Source organism: Uloborus diversus, chromosome 1 (genome assembly GCF_026930045.1).
Source record: "Uloborus diversus isolate 005 chromosome 1, Udiv.v.3.1, whole genome shotgun sequence".
NCBI classification, from domain to species: Eukaryota; Metazoa; Arthropoda; class Arachnida; order Araneae; family Uloboridae; genus Uloborus; species Uloborus diversus.
In genome coordinates this window covers 30,870,829-30,894,864 of record NC_072731.1, presented here as the reverse complement: position 1 = coordinate 30,894,864, position 24,036 = coordinate 30,870,829, and the positions used below count along the sequence as shown (strand labels likewise).

At 32.6% G+C, this 24,036-nt stretch overlaps 1 protein-coding gene across 1 annotated transcript in view; it reads right to left on the bottom strand.

Annotated features, from left to right (window-relative positions):
* The window catches only part of LOC129228676 (probable RNA-binding protein 19), a 207,377-nt gene that overhangs the window by 124,844 nt on the left and 58,497 nt on the right, over positions 1–24,036 (bottom strand). The window contains exons 20-23 of the mRNA XM_054863363.1: positions 21,026–21,089; positions 19,270–19,405; positions 10,202–10,318; positions 3,493–3,598 (exon numbers count right to left, since the gene is read on the bottom strand). Coding sequence (XP_054719338.1) covers positions 3,493–3,598; positions 10,202–10,318; positions 19,270–19,405; positions 21,026–21,089 — 423 coding nt within the window. The remainder of the gene's footprint in view (positions 1–3,492; positions 3,599–10,201; positions 10,319–19,269; positions 19,406–21,025; positions 21,090–24,036) is intronic.

Here is a 24,036-nt window from a genome sequence, read left to right as displayed (position 1 = left end):
GTGATCCAATTCTTTCAGCTCTCCAAACACCCAACCCCTGATGCATTTTACAGTCTTAGATAAAATTACAGCTAAAAGTCAACTAAGATTATTACAGTTAGCTAGGCCCGTGTCCAGATTTTCATAAAGGGAGGGGTTTAAAGCTTCTTTATTTCTATCTTTATCGAAACCGTTACTCCAGAAAGGAGGGGGGGGGGGGGTATTCTCACACACTTCAGGTTTTTTACTTAAAATGTCGATCTAACTATGGCATTTTGATGCCTGATGGGAATGCTGTGCCTTTGCCCTCCAAGAATAATTCTGGCTGCAAAAGTGATAGCAGTATAACTTCATTTTACAGCTTCTTTCCAATTCCTTTTTTAATTTTCAAACCCTGTTAGCTTCTTCAGGAAAAAATCTTCTATTTTTTTAAAAAATTATTATTAAATTTGTTTACTATGTGGCATATTGCGATTTGTATGAAAAACTGTCCACAGACTCTATTATAATGCAGCATGTATATCAGGTTTTATGTTCTGAAATAATGCTTGATAAATGAAACAATAAAGAGCTTATTGCAGATGCAAATTACAATGAAATATTCTTCCACAATAGTTTTTCTAGAATACTATTCTAGTTGGCAAAGCTCTTGGAGTAGTAAATTGCAGAAAAACTTCAGAGAAAAAGTTTTTTTTTTTTTTTTAAGAACAATAAACTTTCAAATTGAAATTAATAAAAGTCAAATGTACATTTTGTTCATTTGGTTTATTATTTTAGCCCCAATGGGAGGGGTTTAACCCCTAAAACCCTCCCCTTGGACACGGCCTTGCAGTTAGTCCCTCTTTTGTGCTTCAAGTAACATTTTACTTTTAAGGGGTGAATTGAAATTTCTAAGCAAGGAAGAGACAGAAAAATCTGCTTGTGAAATAAAAGAGTTTCGTTCAAGAAGCTTTGAATATCTACGCGATTAAACGGGATATCAATGAAAAAATATCTTTCTCAAAGCGGGTAAATTTAACATTTTTGCTATAAGAACTTTTTTTGTTCCATAGATTTATATTCTTATTAGCAGGGTATGTAATTATCCATTACTTGGTTAACTGAGGATGACTTTTGAGTTACCCCATATGCATAGGCTGCTCATACGAAGGGGGGGGCAGTGATTGTCCCCCTCCCCTCACTTTCAAAACCAACGGGGCCTTGCTCACCCACTTTTTGGAGTTAAAAATTAAAGATCGAATGAAAAAACACTCATACTCTGTGGATTTATTTTACGAAAAAAAAAACTAAACAAGTTAAACTAAATGGAATTTTTTCATGTTATTTTATAAGAATGCAACTTAAAATTGAAAGGGGGAGTCTTTGCACCCTTTTCCTCCCGAATTTTGGTCCCAAATCTCAATTTTTAGAGGTTATTTAATCTGTTGTGCTACAATCTAATTATATGGCCTAATTTTATTTTTTAAAGGAAAAAAAAGAGAAAAAAAATCAGATTTTGTGGCTTCCCCACTAATTCCTTACGCCCCTTTTGACACCCCACTTTTTTGGTGCACCAGCTGCCTATGAATGTGCAAGGTTTTATATCTCTCACACCCAAAATGCTTAATGTTTTGCTTTTCCTTTCTTTGTAAGGAAAAAAATGAAAAGAAATTTTTAGCTAAAAAGTTAGATATATATGAATTTATATTTTTGGGGATGAACTGCCTCCCTTGTTTATTACTATGTCAAAAAGTCATGTCATCGAGTGAAAAGTGTTATTGTCATTAGTAGGGTCCGGATTTTTATGACCTCAAATCTCTAAACACATCCTTTAAAATGCAAAAAATGTCTTTAAAAATATACACAATGTTGTTAAAATAAAATAATTTTAATTGTAATTAAAAATGAATTTTTACTTGAAATATTTATTTCCTAAATTTACATATAATTGTCTTAAAATATTTGTATCAAGATAAATTTCACAGGGGTGCCCACCTAAGGGTCGCTATAACGCAGAATGCACCATTGAAATTTTTAAGGGGGGGAGATGTTTTGAGGGGTATTTTTCACTTTTTGGGGGAGGAGCACTTGCTGGGGGGGGGTGTCTTTGCGACATTTGGGGGGGGGGTGCGCCTTTGCTCTTAGGGTGTGTGGGCATCCCAGATTTTATCTGACTGCCATGGGAGGAGGTAAAGATGAAACCAGAGAGAGAAAAGCATCTTTTTTCATAAGTTTACATTATGTTTACGTTCATTCTCCTAAAATGAGTCTTACCGGATCCAGTTCAGCCTTGTCAAAATAAAGTATTTCTATGCATGTCAGAAATTGCAAAAAAATATTATCAAAATAGCATGCTGTGGCAGGAATTTCATCGTTGGTGACGTCAGGGCCATTATTTGATTAGTGAATTCGCTATTATATAGAGTTGGTTGGGGGAAGTGGGTCTCTGGAGTAAGTGGATCACCCCCTTAAGACTGAAATATGGATAACGTTTTTAAACTTTTTTGCACTGATCTTGTTAAATTTCATCACAGTGATTGGTTTTGCAGATATTTGGATTTCGTGGAATTTTTCTCTAGGTCATAGCACTTAGTCAAAAAAAATTTTTTTTTGAAAAACATTTTTTTGCGAGTACAAGCAACAGTTTTCAAAGAAGTGTTTCCAGGTTAGTTTTTATTATTTTTTTATAATAATTAATTTTACACATACAGTTTAACTTAAAGTTCATACAGCAATAAGAATTTTCGTATAAAATATTATTGATAAATGTTTGTGAGGAGGGGTCCCACTTACCCCATACATTGTTGCTATAAAGTGGGTCCTCTCACTATGGGATAAATGGGTCGGCCTATAATAATGGGGATTTCAAAATCAAAAGCAACTCTGATTAAATATTTGAATAGGTGAAATATAAGACAACTATGATGACTTAGTAGGAAGTGATAGTTCAGCTGCAGAAACCACTAAAGGACAATTCCACGAAACATGAGAACTAGGTGTTTAAAAAAAATCTTGAAAAAATGTCCCAACTTTTTTTGTATGTGCCCTGTATAAACTGAAGTTTACAAGTTAGTACTTAGTAACTCCAGGTGAACCATTTCCTTTTTGTGAGAAAACTTGTTTTATGAGCCCACATTCGGGTGAATTTTCTCTCTGCTAGAAGCAATCTTTAACAAGCATATTTTATTGTTTTAGCCTGTTTCTTCAAACTAATTACATTTTTTCCGAAAGATACATTCCATAGGAAGATAATTATTGTACTTTGTTTTAAAATTTTTCCTTAAAATATTTGAAAGAAGTTGATTTTTAAATCATTGAATTCCATCAGTGGTGACTTATGGGAGGGGCCGGAGGGTGCCTGGGCCTCCTCACTATTTTCAGACAGTAATTTATACTTTTATTTATTTCCCCTTTTTTTGTGTGTACAATACCAGTTGTGTACAATAACATGCCCAACAATGTTGGGCATGTTATTGTACACAACTGGTAAGAGGTTTCAGACAGCACATTTTAATTTATGAAACTTCAGCTTACCTTAGCATCATTTTTGGTCACATACTCTACAAATCCGAAGCCTCTATGTTCTCCAGAGCTTCCAATCTTTTTAGGGAGTCTTACAAACTTGAGAGTTCCAAATTCCCTGTAAAAGCCATTTTCAATTAGTTTTATTATATTTAAAAAAAAAAATAAAACAACAAATTAGGTAAACACACCAGTAGTGGCCAGTGCTTCAGTAGTAGCCACTTCACAGTTTATAGAGCACTAGTAGTAGCCACAGTGAAGTATATTTTTAAACTGTGGGTCTACAATATAAATTACCTCTCTTGAAACTCAATGAGCGTATTATAGCCCAACTCTTCCTTAATCGTCCCATTTTCTAAAAATGCCAGAATTTCAATTTGTTCAACATTTTTTATCCACTTTTTCCCAAACCTCAATTTTGATCCATTAGTGGTCACTCCAAAATCAGAAAATTTCAGTAGTGGCCATCTGACATTCTCCCATTTGAAGAATTTACATTACTTGCTTTAAATTCAAATAACTGATAAATAAAACTGATTCAATATGATAGTTACATTAAGTACCAATATCATATGACCATATTTACATATATTATTTATAATTACCATATAATAATCACATTATTATTGTTCATTTTTTTCTTCAAATTATACAAGTAACCTTGAAGTGTTCACTACTGGTGTATTTATCTTATATACATACACACGTGCAGTGGTGAACAAAAAACTGCATCTTTGTGAATATATGAGATACTTTCACAAAAATGCATAAAATTATCGCACTCAGCTAGTAAACTAATTGCGGAAATTTACAGTGTATTCCCAGCTACTTATGGTGAAGGATGATCAAAACATGTGTTTGATATCATCACTTTGTTGCTAGTCTCCTAAATGCATGGACGATTTAAATTTTATTGAAATATGTCAACTAAAGCCTACTTTTTATGCAACAAAAGTTTCTCAAGCAATTCTTTAAAATAGAAATTTTTACAAGCGATGCAGTTTTTTCTGTCCGCCACTGTATATATTGCATTTAGTTTCAATTAATTACAATAAATTAGATAGAAGACTTAGCAATAGCAATCACAAACAGTGGATTATTAGGAAGCTGATTGGAGATTTTTAAAGCTCAAAATTTAAGGAATGAAAAAATACTATTTTGAAATTGGTCAACCAATAATTTTCAGGCGCAGAAGGAAACATTAGGAAACACAATTTGGCACAAAGTAAATAGAGAGATTAGCACTTTTAAATGTGAAGACATTTGATGATTTTGTTGGCATCTGTGATCTGAAGTCGTAACAGCCAACACTAAATGGAATATTTTAAAGGAACACAAATACAGTAGAAAAATGACCTCTAGTATGAGCAGAATACTTCAAATATTTATATTCTTGGATTAATGAAAACCATTACAGTTAAGACAACTTTTTAGAGACTCATATTATAGAAATACTGATAACGTTTGACAATGATTCTACAGCAATTTTGCTAATATCTTTAAACTTCCAACATCTCATTCTTAGGTCAAAATGTGTTGCAAACTTGGTAACATATAACAAAGTTGCCAACAAAAACTTGCCGATATATAGCCAAGTAATCACCAATTTCTGACGTTACTTCAGTTTTCATTAAATTTTCACTAAAAACAAGCACAGAGCCTTTTTGGAACATCGGAATGCCAAAAAGTGAGGCACACCCAAACCCAATACAAGGGTTTAGATTATTGAACTATAAACCTATGTGCCTACTGCTTTTGAGTTATGTGACATATATCTGCATATAGGAATGTACAAAGGAAATTCATTCAATATACACTGGTGGAAAATTGCTAAGGACGGATTCCAATGGGCTACGCAGTGCGTAAAAAAGTAAGTAATTCGATGCCAAGTGAAATCAACTAATGCCAGAACTCTTAAACATTGCAATGACGATAATGTATTGTGCTCTGAAATCAAGAAGGCGTTGAAAAGTGTTTAAAGGACGAAACAGTCATTTTGGGTTGAATACATAAAAGTGAATAAATGTAATTACCGCCCCCCAGGTGTTCCGGTCAATATCCGATATGGCTACCTTGGACAACGATGCAAGCTTCCACACGTCATATGATGTTTTACATAACATTATCCAGCAGTAGAGCCTCAATGGTGACACACGAAAGACTGATGCATTGTTGCACTAGGTCTGATTATGGCCCAGATGCCTCGAGATGGATCTCTTATACAGCCCATTGGAAAGAAAAAAAACATTATCTAGCAGGTGTTGGCAGTGGCGTAGCTAGAGTGGGGCAGAGGGGGTGGTCCGCCCTGTTCAGCACTTTTAAAGGCAGAAATTTCACACTTTTGAAGCGGAAAAATTCAATGCATTTTCCCAATAAGGAAATCAGACTGTTTATCTATTACTAGAAGGAAAAAAAAAGATATTTGAATTGAAAAGTTTTGGCACGACTATGATAATAAAATTACTCTAACATAAAGCATACGTTTTTTGTAGAGATCTCCACACTATTCTTTTTTTTTTTTTCATCTTTCGTCTGAATCTACAGACTGAGGGAGGCTGCAGTGTAAAATCAAGGGACCTAAGGGACTTTTTTTTCACTGTAAAGGTTTACTATGGGGGAGGAAACAATATATCTATTTCAACAATTGCTTTAAATGGTCCTTGATTACAAAATTTTCACTAAGACAAAATGAATTTTGTGTACACTTTATAAAAGCACTTATTCACAACTCAATATTTTCTGTTAATACTACTGTTTTATATCAACAAAATTCCTTTAAAAATCAGTATCACATTTAGTCATTCATTTTAATGAAAAGTGTTTTTAATCAATAAAATGTCAAGAGGCAAAGCCTTTTACATTTACATCGAAAGTAATTATGAAAGTAATGATTTTAGATGCACAACTTTTCCATCTCATGAATCACCGTATGGTTAGTTAAATTTATAGGGTCTCTTTATCTAATCATCCTCTATCAGTAAAAAAAAGACTCATCCAAATTTCATAATAGCAGCACCGGATCTTAGTAAGTATTGCTCGTGATCTGGGCGGCAACTTCTGAGTTTGTCAACATTAAGTGATTCGCTCAAGCATGGATCAAAAAGGAAATCATAACTCCTTTGAGAAACCAAAAAGACCCTAAAATTTCGTTTTTAAAACTTCAAATTAGGAAAATTTCTGTGGTGGAACTTGACCTTGAGAAAAATTTCGGTTCAGAAACCAGCATCAGGCTTTTCCCTCATAACGTTGTCGGTCAAGCAACAGTTAAAATTGCGTTTTTAGGATATTATTTTCCAAACATTTCCAGGGGAAACAAAAGAGCCATCTGACTTCACCACATTTTTAGAAACATTCAGCCACTCTTTGGCGACCACCAAAGACAGCCTACGATTACGTTTCTGAAACATCACTATCAAAAAATTTCCAGTGTTCCCCGAAAGTTCCCTATTCTCTTTAGCATCATCAAAGATAGCCAAAAATTGATTTTAGCATAGAAAATATTTCGAGGGGGGGGGGAATCTAGTAGGAAGCCCTTACACTATTAAATACTGCCTACACATTTGTGTTTTTTATAGTCTAGTCAAAAAAACTTTCCGGACAGCGCCCGGATCCTTCAATATTTTCTCGAATTCAAAAATATCCAACCTTGCATAACAATTAAATTTTGAAAAATGTCCTCGAAAAAGAGGGAGCTCCAAGCCTATTCTCTATTAGCGTTACTAAAATTGCGAATTTTGACTTAACTTTAAGAACTTTTCGGTGGGGCCCTGAACTTCTTTTTTTTTCTTCTACAAGAAAAATATGAAGAAAAAAAATTAGTTTCCTTTCTTCTTAAATAAGTTCTTATTTTAACTTTAAATACTTTTGACTCTTTAATGTATTAGCTAAAGGGTAGCAAATTGAGGAACCGCCCCGGGCAGCAGAAAGTGTGGCTACGGCACTAGCTGTTGAGGCAATTTATGCCATTCTTCTCTCAGTCATGGATAAGGGTGTCCTTGCTTATTGGAGGGTGTTGTCGACCAGCAAGGCTGCTCCCCAAAACATTCCAAACATTTTCAATATGATTCAGATCTATAGAACGAGCTGGCTATCCGATGGGTTGAATACTTTGAACGAGCTACACACTCCTGGGCAGCAATAGTTAATGACATGCTATGTTGCCATCCATGGAAACGAATTAATCACCCACAGCACCACAGAACACATGAACATGAGGCAGTATAACATCATTAATGTATCGCTAGCCATCATAGTCTTGTTTGGAAGCATACAAGCGACATATGGCCATTGATCATAATCCTACCCATATCATGACACAACTTGTAAGATACTAGTCCTTTTCTTTTATGTTTGCAGACTCATATGCTATCCCACTCTCATGCCAGGTTTGTTGTCATCCACAAATAGACGACAGACTGAACCTGCTTTCATGAGAATAGTACACAAGCCCAGTCGACCTCTCTCCAAATATATTGCAAATGAGCAAAACAATGACTTGTAGACAACGGGATGTACAAAACAAGCTGACGAGCATATAGTCTTACGCCATTTGAACGCCTGGCTACAGTTCTTTGGGATATTTGCTTGCTAGTAGCAGCAGCAAACTGCTTTGCTACATCAGCAGCTATGTGTTGCGCTGGTTCGTTTTCGTCGCTAGCACTAAGTACCAATTTTCTGCTGACATCGTATTTCATACACAACCTCCCTTGTGACATTTGCTACACATTCCATTTGTTTGAAATGATTTCCAAACTCTAGAAACAACCCTGTGGCTGACGTCGAACACCCTGGTAACATCTTAATTTTTTTGCCCTTCTTTGACGTTGCCAACCACATGGCCACCCATAAAATCATCTAAGGGATGTCGGGAAGACATACCAAAAAATGCAAGTTTGTCAATTGATTCTTTCCCGTCAAACTTTGCTTTTGAACAACAATGATCATCAGGGTTCATACTCTATTTGAATGAGAAAATTCCATGACTTTTCCAAGACTTTTTCATGACTTCAATGAAAATTTTCATGACCTCGTTACACGAAGAGAATAACACTATTTAATCTCAAACTTGGTAATATTTGGAAATGAGCATTAGCAAAACGTCTATATGAATGCCACAGCCTCATTGAAGCACTTACTCGTATTGGAAAAAATATAAGTGCACACTTAAAAAACTAAATTATTCTTATTGGTCTTCATCATATAAATTTAAGTAAAGTAAAAATGCATTGAATCGAATATGATGATACTTAAATGTCTGATATTTTTTTTTGAAACAGGCAGAATGATATTGAACGGGACAAAGGTTGAATGATTCATCACTAAGTTTCAATAAATTTGCTTCAAAAGTTGCCTTTTAGTGTCAACAGTGCCTTTAATCATCCACGTAACTTGACAGTATTTTGGTTCTTTGAAGTAAAGCCACATAGTTTAGTTCTTTATGTTTCTAAACCAGATCTTTTTTGAAAAAACCATTCAGTAATGAATCAATCTTCTGATTCAAAAGTATATTTGTTTTGTTTACAAATTTGCATATTTTCAAATGCATATAAATTAATAGGTTCAAAAATTCCAGAACACGTTTTAATTCCCGACTTGGACGTAGCAGTGGATCACATGGATTAGTTTTGCGTGCCGTATGTTGGGCACTACTGTTTTAGAGCATTAGAATTCTTCTTTTTCTGTATTCTATTGCCTGACTTAAGATCTTTATTTTCTAAAACATTCAACAAATTAAGATAAACTCTGATAAATTTAATAATAAAGTCCTTACGAGTGATGGAATCGAACTCGCATGCAACTGAATTGCTTTTTTTGAGCGGGTGTGGCAAAACTAAGAACGTGAAATTTTGCTACTACAGAATATGAAACATAAGAAGTGTTGAAAATAACAGAAAATTCAAAATAAGATGTCCAGGCAGTAAAATCACATCACGAAAAATGGCAAGCGGCTGCAATGAAATTTCAAAATTCAGATTTGATTTTTGGATTGTTCAATTTTTGACTTTTAATAGCTTTTATGTGCTATACTGTTAATCCATTCCAGATTTTTAATGCTCCTTAAGCTACTGTTCCTTTCTCTTTGTCTAGGTAATTTTTCCATGACTTGAAATAAATTTCCATGACTTTCAATGAAAATTTCAATTTTCCATGACTTTTCCAGGTCTGAAATTTTGTTATTTTTTTCCCATGACTTTCCAGGATTTCCATGACCCATACGAACCCTGGATCATTACACGCCCTATCCTTTACATTTCTTATCAGTGCTCTCACATGACCAGCAACATTGTGAGTCTAAAATTTGTATACTCCAACACTTCTTACAGTGTCCCGAACTTATGCTAATTTCCATATTTCCTTGCCTTCCATTTTGTGGTTGCTAATGCTGCTATTGCCATCTGTCCTTAGCAATTGTCCACCAGTGTATATAATAATCTCATAAGAATTTTGGGGGTGGTCAAAGAGTATTTTGGTTGTCTACACCTTAGTACATACACATGCATTTAAGGATTATCACATGCATTTAGAGGACATTTAGTAACTCATCAGCATGAAAAAATGTCTCTCGAAAGTGTGAACGGTCATGGATAAAATCAGCTGAAGACAATCAGTAGTTTCCTGTACATCAAAATTTTTATAAATTTTTAAGATGACTGCACACTAGATAATTAAAAGCAGAAAAAAATATAATTAAAAAAAAAAAAAAGACACATTTAAAACTTACTTAAATAGGTCCTTGACTTCTTTCTCTGATGCTTCAAAAGGAATATTTCTAACTAAAATTTTTGAAGTGAGCTGCTTTTTAATTTCTGATCTTTTCCTATACGTTGCAGCAGATGGACTAAGAAAAGGAAGAAAAAGACAGAATCAATAATAAAAAAATACACATCTTTACTTTCTGAAGGACAATGAATTAAAAGTTCCTTCCTCCCTTCATGTAAGGAAATTCAAAAGTCAATATATATTTGAAAACTCAAGAATTCATGGATATGCAACTCAGAGAGAGAGAAAAAAATTAACATGGCACATACTTGAAATTACAATGCATTTATTGACAGTTGGAAAACAATAATGATAAAAATGATTTCTGGAAACAAAAATCAACAATTGAGACAGTGAGAAGCAAAGGGATGTAAATGGACTTTCTTAAATTTAGAGCAAAAAGTGTTTAAAGTTCAGATCTTAGGCAGTGGAGCGCAGCTAGGGTGGGGCGGAGGGGGTGGTCTGCCCCGGGCGGTAGATTTTAGGAGGCGGCAATTTGACATTTTTGATGGGAAAAATAACTCAATGTATTTTCCCAATATGCTTTTAATAGCATAAAAAAACTTGAGGCGAAAAAATAGTCATTGAAGATTAAGGTTTTGGTATGAAACCAAGATAGTAAAATTCTCTAGTAAACAAAATATGTTTTTCTTGTGGACACATCAGCACTACTGTTGTTTTTTTCCTCTTTGTCTGAAGCTACAAATGGCCGAGGCAAATCAAGGAACAAGGGTTTTTCCTCATTTTTTTTGTAGTGTAGAGTCAAGGCTTCACTTGATTCGAGTCTTATCAGGCTCAGTCATTACTCAAAAGATCAAAGGCGCCGACTTGCCCGTAAAAGAGCGCTGTAGTATAATCAGGGAAAATCATTTGTTTATATTAGTTAACGTATTATTTCTGCAGTAAAAAGTAATGCTTTTCAATCTTTAACGTAAAATTTTAACATAGTACAGGGAGAACTGATGTCGGAACAACGTAACAGGTCTGTTTTTCAGGGAAAATAACTTCTCTTTTCAGGTAAAGCTGGTCCCAACTCAGGATTCAACTATTTCTCATTGGAGTTCACTTCTGATAAAATGCATCCCTGAAGCACAGGGGACTCCAAAGCAGTGTGGGCCTTGGACCTCACTTTTAGTAAGTCAGGCCGAGGGATTACGTATACATTTTTTGAGACATTTAATGTGAGTTGATATCAAGAAGGGGATTTAAACATTACTCTTCCTCTAAATTAAAAAAAATGGCTAAGAAGGCAACCTTGCTGTTTATAAATTATATAGTATTTTACTGCATATTTAAAGGAGGTAATGGTGCAATTGTCAAGATTTCGACAATAATCATTTTATTCTCACAATATCGGTAAGACTGCAATACATATTTTCCCTTTTGACATTTTAGGTACGTCGCTTGGCTTAGTGAGTTTTTTCTTTACCTTGGTGAAAACTGAAAATTTGCACTTACATCATCGTCGGCGAAAATTGAAAAATTAAGCTTACATCGTTGTATGTTTGCTTCTTTTTCTAATTTTACAAAATTTACACACTTTCAATTTTTTTTAATTTATGACTCCGTTAATTTATTCAGCTGATTATGTCAAATAACAACGGAGAATTGAAATCGATTAAGCGAAATATTTTAACGATATTTCTCATATTTTTTAATAGCTCGTATTTTATTTGGCAAATTATTTTACTTTCTTTGATTAAATATTCACGAAAAAGACAAAATAACATACTGTTTTGACAAATAAATAAATTAGATCATCAAAAGCATTTAAAGTTTTATTACATATAGTTTTATTACCTATATATTTATTAAAAGTTTCAATAATCCTCCCAGTAAATGAAACCACCCACAAAACAACATTGAAAGTTTCAGTAAAATGTAAACAAAAATCCGCTAAATAAACAATATTTGACAACAATAAAAGCTTCATTTTATTGAAACCAAAAAGCAAAAAAAAAAAAAAAAAAAAACAAATATGGGGGGCAACAAATAAAATGAAAAATAATCACAAAAAATTTGAAATGCATCGTGACACACATATATATAATCCTTTGGCGTCACAAAATTTGACAACAATTTGGTAGCATTATTTTTCTTGCCATTTAATATTCACATTAAACTCATGGAGGAATTATCTCCTCGTGGAACACATGAAATTGGCGAAAACTTTTTTTTATTGCTAAAATTACTGCCGCCAATGTTTGTTCTTCTGATACTTCGATGGAACTTTTATTGTTTTTTAAATAATTGATATATTTATTTGGCAAATTATTTTACACTTTAATCAATCTTTGGCTGGATACAGTAACGTGGTTGCTTCTTAATACTGTTTAGTTTTGATTTGGCGGATTACTAAATAGCTTAATTTAATTTTCCGATAAATTTTTTTTTTTCATTTTAATGTCACTTTTTATACTACTTAATGGCTTCTTTTTATTTGATCTTTAGCAAATAATTTAAAAGTTTGTGGAACTTTTCATGTTTTTTTGTGGCATAATTTATTTATGTGGCAAAATTTCTCCCCTTTAAATTTCCTCACAATGCGTAAGCATTTGAATACCATTTACCTTATTAACAGGTTTGTTTTTATTTTTTTAATTGTTATTATTATTTTTATTTATTTACTTTTTCAACAATCAAAAGTTTTGTTCAAAAAAAAAAAAAAAAAGAAGGAATTTTTATTATTATTTTTTTAAATGCTGGAATGTAGGTTTATAAAAAACTTTAAATGATAAGCTGCCATATTTTACTTTTTTGAAATTTTTAATGGCATGTTTTTACTAGTGAATTTGTTATTGTTTCATAATTTAAATTTCTTGTTCTTTAACATACAACATACTCCTTAATGATATAAATTGTAATGTATAATGATATACACTAACAATCAGTCTCATGGTAAAAATTTTATTTGATATGTTTTCTACATAATTTTCTTTAAAAAATTGTATCTTTATGCATTTTTCTTTTTTGTACATTTTATTAGTTCTTATTGTGAAAAAAATAAAGATATCAAATTGAGATATTCACTATTTTCAGAATATGTCTTAAAAAACAACTAATTTTGAATTAAACTTTAAAGTAAGAAAAAAAAACTACTAAAAGCTTTTTGAATGTTTCCATAAATATGTTTATCAACTTGCAAATATATCAGGCGTCGCCTGGGTCAGTAATAATTATGAGAAACAATCACTACTTTCATTTGTTTTATGGTTTAACTGATAAATATATTTATCAATTGTGTTTGATGAAGCATATGTAATTAATTTCTGCATAATAAAACTACAAAAAAATTTTTCCTGATACAAATTATTGAGCATAGCTCATATGTTTAATAGAGTATGGTTTCGTCCATAAGATGTAATGTTTAATTTTATAATACTATGCATAACTTCATTCAGACGAAATTTCCAATATTTGTTTTTTATTAATTGGAAGTAGAAATTACCCTGTCCTCCCTTTCCCTCAAAAAAAAAAAAAAAAAAAAAAGAAGAAGAAGAAAGAAAAACAGTATTTCCAAAAGATTTTATTCACATACGTTTTCAAACAGAAAACTTCTCTTTAAGCTCGTTTGAAATTGTTATTTAATGTATAAATTGCAATAAATGCTAACTCCTATTTATATTTATTGAAGGTTTGCAGTTACATTACTCGAATAGTTTTTAAAATGATTCATTACGAAAAGTTGGAATAATTTACCAAAAAATTTCTTTCATACATGGAATTAACATTGATTTAACTAGATAGACATCTTTCTCAGGTTATATTCATGTGATTTTGTTTCAAAACTTAATTTTTCTTGAAAACGAAGTTTCATATTTTTTCACTTTTTACCTAAAATGTCTTTTCAAACATTTTTCTGCGGGAAGAAAAAATCCGCTTTTAAATTAACTTAATTAATTTTGAACTCAATTTTGAATACTATTCACTTTAAAAATAAACTTATCTGATGTTTATATCACGGGTGCAAGTTTGGTGATGTGTTCAAGACGGAAAATATTTTCAGTCCCCCCCCCCCCCCCCCCCCGTCCGCATGCAGGCTTAAGGAAAAATTTATGTGTATTAATGTTGTAGATTTTAACAATGCCAGTTTTGGAATCTGTGTTTGATTTAAATTTGTAATATTTAAGCGTTTTGACATCGTAACTCCATAAAATCTAAAATCCGGCAATAAGTGGAGGGGGGATCTGTGGGACTCTCCCTAGAAATTTTTTCAAATTGAAGTCCAAAGAACGCTATAGTAGGCCATTTTGGTAAAGTTTTGGGAAAGGAGGGGTTCAGGGACTCTTACTTTAATTATTTCAAACCGATAGTCCAAACTTCAAAAACATTAGAGAAAGGGGGGGGGGGGGGGTGCTCTGGGCTCTCCCAGAATTTGAAGTTTTAAAAATGAAATTGTTCTCCATCTTTCATAACGTTTATACGCTTTTTGAATGCACTATGGAAGGGATGGAGTTCAGGAACCCTCCTTCGGCAATATTTCGAAATTGAAGTTCCAAAAACGCAATTTTAGACGATGTTGGATAATTTTAGGGGTAAAAGGGTTCGCAGCGCCGCACCATTAGTTTTTGTCGATCGTAAACATTTTTATTGCAGCAATAAAATCACTTAGGACATAAGGTTTTCACTTTTGCAACATAATTCAGTTCTGATCGGAATGTCTACATAAGGTAGCGAGAACAAGCCAGAATTGAAGGAAAGGTAAGGGAAGGGTATGGCCAACTAATGATAATGAATTGGTACCATTCCCCCACACAGTCTTCTTTTCTTTTATAAAGAGAAGAATTCTTTTATAAGATGGCAGGTGGTGAAATTAGCAATAAAAAATCGCTTCAGTGAAGTAGATATATTTTTTAAACAAGGTATGCTTTCCAATATTCATTAATTAAAAAAAGAAATAGGGGAACTGAATCCTAACCCCAAGCAGGGCTCCCGAATCACATCTCTCTTAAGGCACTCAAATATAGCCTAAAGTAGCGCTTTAAATTTTCAGCATCAAAACATTTTCGGAAGAGAACTCATGAAACCCTTCCTCTGAATTCACCACAAATGTCCTAAATTTCAATTTTTAAGGCTTCAGTTTCTAAATTGTTTTGTAGGAATAGTACCTCTCTTACCTATAAACATGATTTATGACAGCCTAAAAGTTTTAATACTTTAATTTTGGAAACTTTTTGAAAGAACCTTCCTACACCATTCCCCCTTAAGCCATCCAAAGATTGCCCCCCCCCCCTTCATCGTGTTTGCTAAACGCAGTGTAAGTTTTTGTTTAAGATTTATTTTTCTGTTAAGAGAGAAACTCCCCTCCACACATCGCCAAAGACAACCCAAAGTTTTAAGACTACAATGTCGAAAATGCTTCGAGAAAGAACTCTGAATTCCCTAACACTTAACTCACTCAAAAATAGCCAAAATAGCATTTCAATACTTCAGCATGGAGAAATTTTCGGGCAGAGAGACCCCCCCCCCCCAAACTCCTTCCCCTAAGTTCACTAAATTTGACTTAAATTTGCGATTTCCCCTTTTCATGACCGAAGTTTTAAGAATTTAAATTCTAAAACTTATTGAGAGAAAGCCTTCGAATTCCCTCTTCTTAAGTCTTTTAAAGATTACCTAAAACTGAGTTCTGAATGCTTCAGCTTTGAATATTTTTTGGGAAAGGGGAACCCCGAACCCCAAGAAGGTCTAAAGTTGCTCTTTTAAGACTCCAGTATCGGAATTTCGACTAAAGAGAGTCCCTTCCCTCCCTCTTGACATTACCAAAGACAGCCTAAAAGTTTTAAGACTTCAATTACAAACTTTTCGGGAGAGGGTCCCAAATGCCATTTCACTCAAGTCCATTTAATTATAGCCTCAAATAGTTTTTAATACATCAGCTACAAAACATTTTTATGTTAAAACACCAAAACCATCTCTCATAAATTCACCAAAGATTGCCTAAATTAGTGTTTTTAAGAATCCAATTTTTGATTTTTTTTAAAACCTCCCCCCTCTCCCCTTTTACATCATTAAAGACAGCCTAAAACTTTGACTTTTGAATTTTTAAGAGTTTGCAGAGGAGAAATATCGAACCACTCCTAGCTTCAAAAATGGCTTTCAATTCAGCTTTTTGATATTTTATACTGTAACCCTTGAGTAACACCTCCCCCCCCTTTTAGATTGTCCAAGACATCAACGTTTTAAGACCTCAGTATCGTGGGTTAATTTGCGAACTGATTACCCTCTTTGCAAGAGCAGCGTTTTTTCGCAAATTCGTGCTGCCCTTATTTTTCTCCTTTCCTTTCTCTACCCCCCCCTCTCATATTTCCATTCTAGCGAGTGTTAGATTCAATGACATTGGAATTTAGTGATTCCTAGAGTCTTTGTCAAAAATGCAGGAATGGTTGCCCATCGGTGTTTCCAACCAGCTTGAAATTTTCCCTTGATTATATCCAAAATTCCCATTTTCATTGAAATATTCAAAATCCTTGATAGTTTCCGTTTTACCTGGTACGTGGACGCCCTTTGCTGTGGCGAAAACATTTCATCTTGTCAGCAATCACTCTCAATCGGTGATTCAGATTCAACTCTAAGACATTTTAAGACCGTACATAATTTTCATTTTATGCGTGTAAAGTTTGCAAAAAAAAAAACCCGCAAATGAAAAAAACGAAAGAATGATTGAAAATAGCGTGAGAAAAGGCTAAATTTTCAATTAGAGCCGATTATTTCGAAAAATCAGGGATAATAGCGAACAACTCTTCGGTCTGCAATGCAGTGAGTTGGAAATAACAGAGCTATACCTAAAAAAAGTCAAACAGCGCGAGTCGAAAAGCCACTCCTCCAAAAGCACGCTGCAAACAAAACAAGCCCATGGCGGAAAAACCGAGAGAATGTCGATGTCAATTCGTGGTTATGGAACGGTCCAGTAATTAAAGCATATTTTTCAAACACTCAATTTTTCTTTTTTAAGTAAAAACTGAAAAAAAGTCATCAAATTTCTTTCCGTCCCGACCTCCGTCTCGGAAATTTGTCCAAGACGGAAATCCGTCCTGAGACGGAAAGTCTTGCACCCATGGTTTATATAGTTAAAAGTTGCCACAAAATCTAACAGATGTCACTGGAGTCCAGCCGGTTTTTTGTTTGATTCACTGATTTCATACAACTTTTATTGAAATGACTGAGCGTGATAAGACGCGCATCGAGTGAAGCCTTGGTAGAGTTTAGCTATATAGGGGAGAAAACAATGAAATCTCCAAAGCTTTTGTTAAAAGTGACTACAAGAGAAAGAGGAAAGAAGCCGCAAAGGGTCGACAATTTATCGCTCATCTCTGAGCTTGCATTATCTATCTGATTCAGCAATTGCTTTGATTGGTCATTCATTACCAAATTTTCATTAGAAAAATTTTCATCAATCATCAAAATTTTCACCATAACTCTAACTAATTTGTTGTTAATATTATTGCATAAAAAAATCCTTTAAACAGTGAGTTGCATGTTTAGTCACTCATTTAAATAAAAGTTGTTCAATCAGTAAAATGTCTAGCTTTTTACTTTTTAAATTAAAATTAAAAGTAATTATTTTTAATCATTATTTTCTTTCAAGGAGCCTCCTTCGATGATCTCTCTTTTTTCTTCTGTAAGAAAAAAAATAGATTTTTTTTTGTCATGAAATAAGTTTTTAGTTTTATTTTCAATGCTTTTAATCGTTTAATGTATAAGCTATTTCTCAACAAAAGGGCCGCAAATTAAGGAACTGCCTTGGGTGGCAGAGACTGTAGCTATGCCACTGATCCTACGTAGGTTTCCATTGATTTTTTTTAAATAAATGATGCCATATAGCAGCACCTACAAGGACTACTAATACTATTTCTTGCTCCAAAACAAAGAAGAGGTTTGCCTACCATTTGTACTAGATATCTACAAGTGTTTAATTTTTGCACTTGCATCCCTTTGGTTCTCACTGCCTCAATATCCTAATTGATATTAGGATTTAGGATTATAATTCTTTAATAAAGATGTCAATCTTCGAAACAAATTATCAACATGCCACAACTGTACCAGCAGCTAAAGGACAATGTTGTAAAAGCTCTAAGCACATCAGCAGGAATCAGAGAAATCTACAACAGATGGTATTTTTTTCATGCTCATTTTGTTTGACCACTCCCCCCCCCCCTTTTTTTTACATTAAATTTTTAATACGATAATGCTTTCAGTAGAATTACCCCATATTGTGTGCTTTAAGCATCCCTTCCCCCTTTCTTAGCAGAGATTTATTGAATTTTACGAGTTTATTGAGTTTTGGGTCTATCACAGCTGATAGTCAGATTATATATTTCTAATCAATATTTGGATCAAATATTTTAGATCAAATGAATTTTCACATCAAGTAATATAATCTTCATACTTGGCTTACTGATTTAGGCTTTAGAAATTTTAAAAGAAGAGAGCTTCAAACTAATTTCATAACAAAATTAGAGTTTTTAAGTTTTTATTTTATCTCAAGTTTTTTTTTTTTTCAATTTCCTTCATTCAATATGCCATATTTTCATTTGATTTAAAACGTTAAAATGAAAATATGTACTATTAAAAAAAGTCAGACCCCCCCCCCCTCCCTCACAAGTGAAATTTTTAGTAAGTTATCTTCTATTGTAAAAATAGCTCTTTTCATTTTTTACTTCCAACACATTTTCTTAAAAATCAGAAGAGAAGGTTTTCCAAGGAAAAAGAAGATAATCAATTACTACCACTAAGAAGATGAATAAGATTTGTACCAGCTAAAAAATAGTAACCCAGCTACATATGCAACCAAGTATTTGCTGATATACATTGCAAAGCAATATATACATTGTACATACCATGCAAAGCTGATCAATCAGTTTCTCAACATCTTGAAATGAATAAATAAATGAAAAAGAAAATTAATAAAGGAAATAGCAATTGTAATGAAAACAATTAATAATCCTTACAAACATTTAATGCAATAACTAATTTATCCTGCACGTATATAAAAACATACAGACAGAAAGAAAATGAAAAATATATACTCACATGGTTGCTCGATTAGCAAACTTAACTTCTAAGCTATAATTATCAAGTTTAGAAAGCTGTAAATTTTGAATTGCTTTTGTAGCAGATGCCTTTTTTTTATACTGAACAAATCCAAACCCCATGGACAACATGTTACCTTGGTAAGAAAAATTAAAATATTTTGTACATAAATTTTATGTCTTTAAAAAACTACTTACAAAACATATGAAATTACTGAAACTATTTTTACCACATGAAAAATTACTGAAAATATTATACGGGTTGAGGAAATGAGAAGTGAACACTTGTATTAGTGTCAGAATGACAGCAATTATAGCAGCGGCACTGAACAGAGATTTCAAGAGAGGTAGGAAGTTTGTCCCCAGTAAAACTTGCTGTAGGGAGAGATCATTGATTGAAAGTTAAGTTGTGCAAAACGTATATGTATCCAGGTCCAAACTATAATGAAAGGGGAGCAGGGTTTCCAACTGTGGATGATGAACATCTTGTCAAGATCTCATCATGATCTTGTCATGAGTAGTGAGTCAATGGGAAGTACTATTTAGGTTGAACAACTGTGAACATTTGATGTTTAAGTTTTTGGGAAGAGAGGCAAGTAATATTGAATCTGCAAACACTGGGCCAAGTAAACACCATGAACAGCAAATTGAACACTTTCTGCTGGGAACAATTTGTATGATTGCTGTATGGTTTAAATTTATCCTGCCAACCCTCTCATCTCTATATCACTAAAGAGATCAGTATAGGGGTAACACTTCCATTCAGACAATGAAGTGAGGGAAACGGTGTAGGACTTCCTAAAGAATCAACCGCGACTTTTCTATAGCAATGGCTGTAGCCTGCAGCTGAAGCCTATGCAACAACACTCATGGCTATTTCTTTTAATTTAATAAAAGCATTCTTTTTATTTAACCTGTCCACCTTTCATTTATACAACCCTGACACTTGTTCATTTCAAAATGATAATATGGGAAATTTGCACATCCTCTAAAAATATTTAACTGAGAACTTAAAATAAAATAACCTTTAATAACAATCATCACGTATATTTCTTAAATCCTTACAATGAATTTCCAAGAACCAACTTCAAATGTTTTCTATAACTTAATAAAATATAAATTTTGAACTAGTTAAGGTATTCAAAATAAATATTTTCAACTAAAAGTTTCTTGAAAATATACAACTAATCAACTAAAAATAATTCAAGGTCAATGTTATCTAAAAGTTCAAATCATGACTAAATTAAAAGCAAACCAAAGAAACTTTTACAATTTTTTTCCAAAGTAAAACTGTGATGTAATCTACAAATAACAACAAAACTTTTGACTGGCTAGGGGTAGAAGAAAGCTTATCCCAATATTTTCTGAAATTGAAAAGTGAAAAAGAACACTAAATTTTGCATCAAGATGAAGCAAAGTTTTTGTAAGAAAGAAAATACGAGCTAAAATAAATGAAGATTTCCTTTCTTCCATGATATCTACTAAGTTTTTGAACATCAAATTTCATTGAAACATCAAAAACTACATTGATTGAATATAAGCTAGGAAGCCATCTGAAGTGTTCCTTCTACTGAGTTCTTAATAATAAAGCTTTTATACATAATAAATAAATCGTATTTTCATAGAAACTGGCCACAAAATGTTACAGTAAGCTAAGAAAATCAGTCTCGTACTTTAAAATTCAATTTTGGTCAAATTTCGGTTCATTTTATTATTTATTAATTTTATGGTTCATTGAATAAAGTAATACTTCTTACCAGTTTTAACATCTTTTTTCATAGATATGGCAGCATAATGAATCGGTCCACACTGTTCAAAATGCTATACATGAAGAAGAGGAAAAAAGAACAATACTATAAATTTGATTTTAGAAGAAACAATGATACTTAGAACAATTTTGATTGCAATTACACAGAAGAAAAAAAAAATTGTGGAAAAATTTTGAAACTGCACATTTATGTATTTAGCAAAAAGGAAGGGAAACCACATTTCAATTAATTGAATTAATTAAATGTTTACTTAAAACATGTCAAGGCGGCCAGTATGTTAAGGTATATTAGTGTAATATCAAGTCAAAAAGAGGGTGCTGCAATCACCACCAAATGCTAACCATAAAGTGAAGCGTTTATGCATTATCAATGTAAGTGAAAGTGTTCCTTGATGTATCGCACTGTCGGCAAGCTAGAAACAAATGGTAATTTGGCCAGCTTGCGGGTAATTTGTATTATCCAGCATGTCAGATTATTCCAGGTTCATTTTACAATAAAGAGATAAAAAAGGACACCGGAAAAATTTGTTTATTTGGTCAAGAATACAAATATTTAAACAACAAGCAAAATAAAATTAATATGTATATGCAGGTCATTTATTAGGGATTCAGTTCCACAGCAATAAAATGATTGACTCAAAAGTAATCATGGCAATTGTGATTTATTTATAATTTTTGCTCATAGAACAACTATATTAAATTCTTTATGAAATTGTAAAATCATTTTATTTTTGGATTACAAATGTTTGTTTCATTTTTTTTTAAAATTTTGTACAACATTATTTGTAATCAATTGGGTTTTTTAATCAGAATAATAAAAATAGCTTTGGTAATTAATATTTTAATAAAATTTAAACATTGACTAATTTTATTAAGATAATGCATATAACTCGCATTATTTTTGAAATTAAACATATGTTTATTACATCAAATCAAATATTAGTTCTCAAACCTCGTTTTTTTCGACATGCTAGAAAGGGTGTGTTACGATAAACTTATAAACCCTGAATTTTGCAGGATGCCGGCAAAAGCAGGGTATATGGTTCCTAACTACAATAAACAGCCATAGAAAGACAGAAAAGATTTTAATGGATAAATAAACAGTAGAAATGTATATACATGTTGAATGAAAAAATCATGTTAACAACAATTTTCTCTACTTCGAATAGTTAAAAAAAGACCAAATACATGACCATTTTCTTACATAAGAAACCATATTTTACCCATACAAATAATTAATTTTCTGTCACAAAAACTCGTGTGTGTTTACAAAAATTCGTGAAAAAAAGAAAAAAAAAAACATTTTACAGTTGTTTTGTTCAGTTTAGGAAAAAGTGTGATAAATGAAAAACAAAAATACATGGTAAAACATTAATAGGGATACCCAAAAATTTCGAATCCTTTTTTTAAACAAGCAAGCAAAATAAATAATGAAAATTAGTTACTGTAAATTTTCACTGTGTATTAAAGCAAAAAAATGATATGTGTGTCATTTTGGGTACTTAAATTGAAAACAACTGTGCACTGTGGTGGCACATGGTAAGAAAATAATCAAGGTGCCATTTATACTTTCCCTGCCACTTCTAACTCTTATGGATATTTTAGTGGCTTGCAGACCAATCATCTACAGCTGAGTAGCTTTGGTCTTTTTCTCTTCCTGTTACTTTGTAATCCAGTTTTAATTGTAATCCATTTGCTTTACATTCCTTTCCATTTTCTCTCATGTCAATGGTTGACCCGGTGGTTCAGAACTTATGCACACGACTTGCTATTCTTCACTGGGCAGGGCATGGACATGCTATTAAAACACAAGTCTTGAATTGCTTGTCAGAAATTCCTACACTTTCCACATGTTTTCATTATTTCAATGGTAACCTTGAAAGTGCACTTCATAGAAAAAAGGTATTTGAAGCACTGTAACATGCTAGGAAATTTCAGCAAAGTATATCAGAAAGCCTCAAACGCTTATTGAATTTTTTGGATTAATTCCATGAATGTTGGCATTTAGCAGTTAATGGATATTGTCTGGGAAATGGTTTCTAGATTTTGATTGATCACTTGAAAAAGTCCTTATAACTTTTAATTCAGAATTTTGTTTTCATATATATATATATATATATATATATATATATATATATATATATATATATATATATACAGTTGGCTCTCTGTTTAACGACTTTCAAGGGACCACAAAAAGCGTCCTTAAATAGAATGCTTTTAACATTGTAGTGGACCATCTGGGACCGTGAAAAGCTGTCGTTAAATAGAGAAAGTCATTAAATAGAGCGTTGTTAAACAGAGAGCCTACTGTATAAACACATATATATATACAGTAGAAGACCGTTATAACGCACACCTTGGGACCAGAGCTTTTGCGTCATACAGGTTTTTGCGTTATATAGGTCATTGCACAAATTTTGATACAAATATTCAGAATATATCTATTTCTTAGCACTTCAGAATGAGTTTTATCTGCAATGAGTATCAAAGCACCAATATTACAATTAGTTATTCACAAATAAATATGTTTCACAATCAAAAGAAAGTGGCATTACTGCTAGCTTCATGATTTGCATATCAGCTGCATTTTCAAGAGCTATCTGGTATTTTCTGTTTACTTTGAGTTCTAATTTTCAATTTAAAAGCTTTCAATTAAGATGGAAAGATGAAAAATTTTCAAAATTTAATTTGCTGAACAATTTTTATGCTCGCAAAGCAAAACAGACGGATTTAAACTTCAAAACCTATTGTTTACTTTTGAAAAGTTGTGTGGTTTATAGAGAATTGCGTTATATAGGTCGTCGTTATAACGGTGTTCTGCTGTATATATATATATATATATATATATATATATATATATATATATACAGTAGGCTCTCTCTTTAACGATGCTCTATTTAACAACTTTCTCTATTTAAAGACGGCTTTTCACAGTCCCAGAGGTTCCAGTATAGTGTTAAAAGTATTCTATTTAAGGACGCTTTCTACTTAAGGACG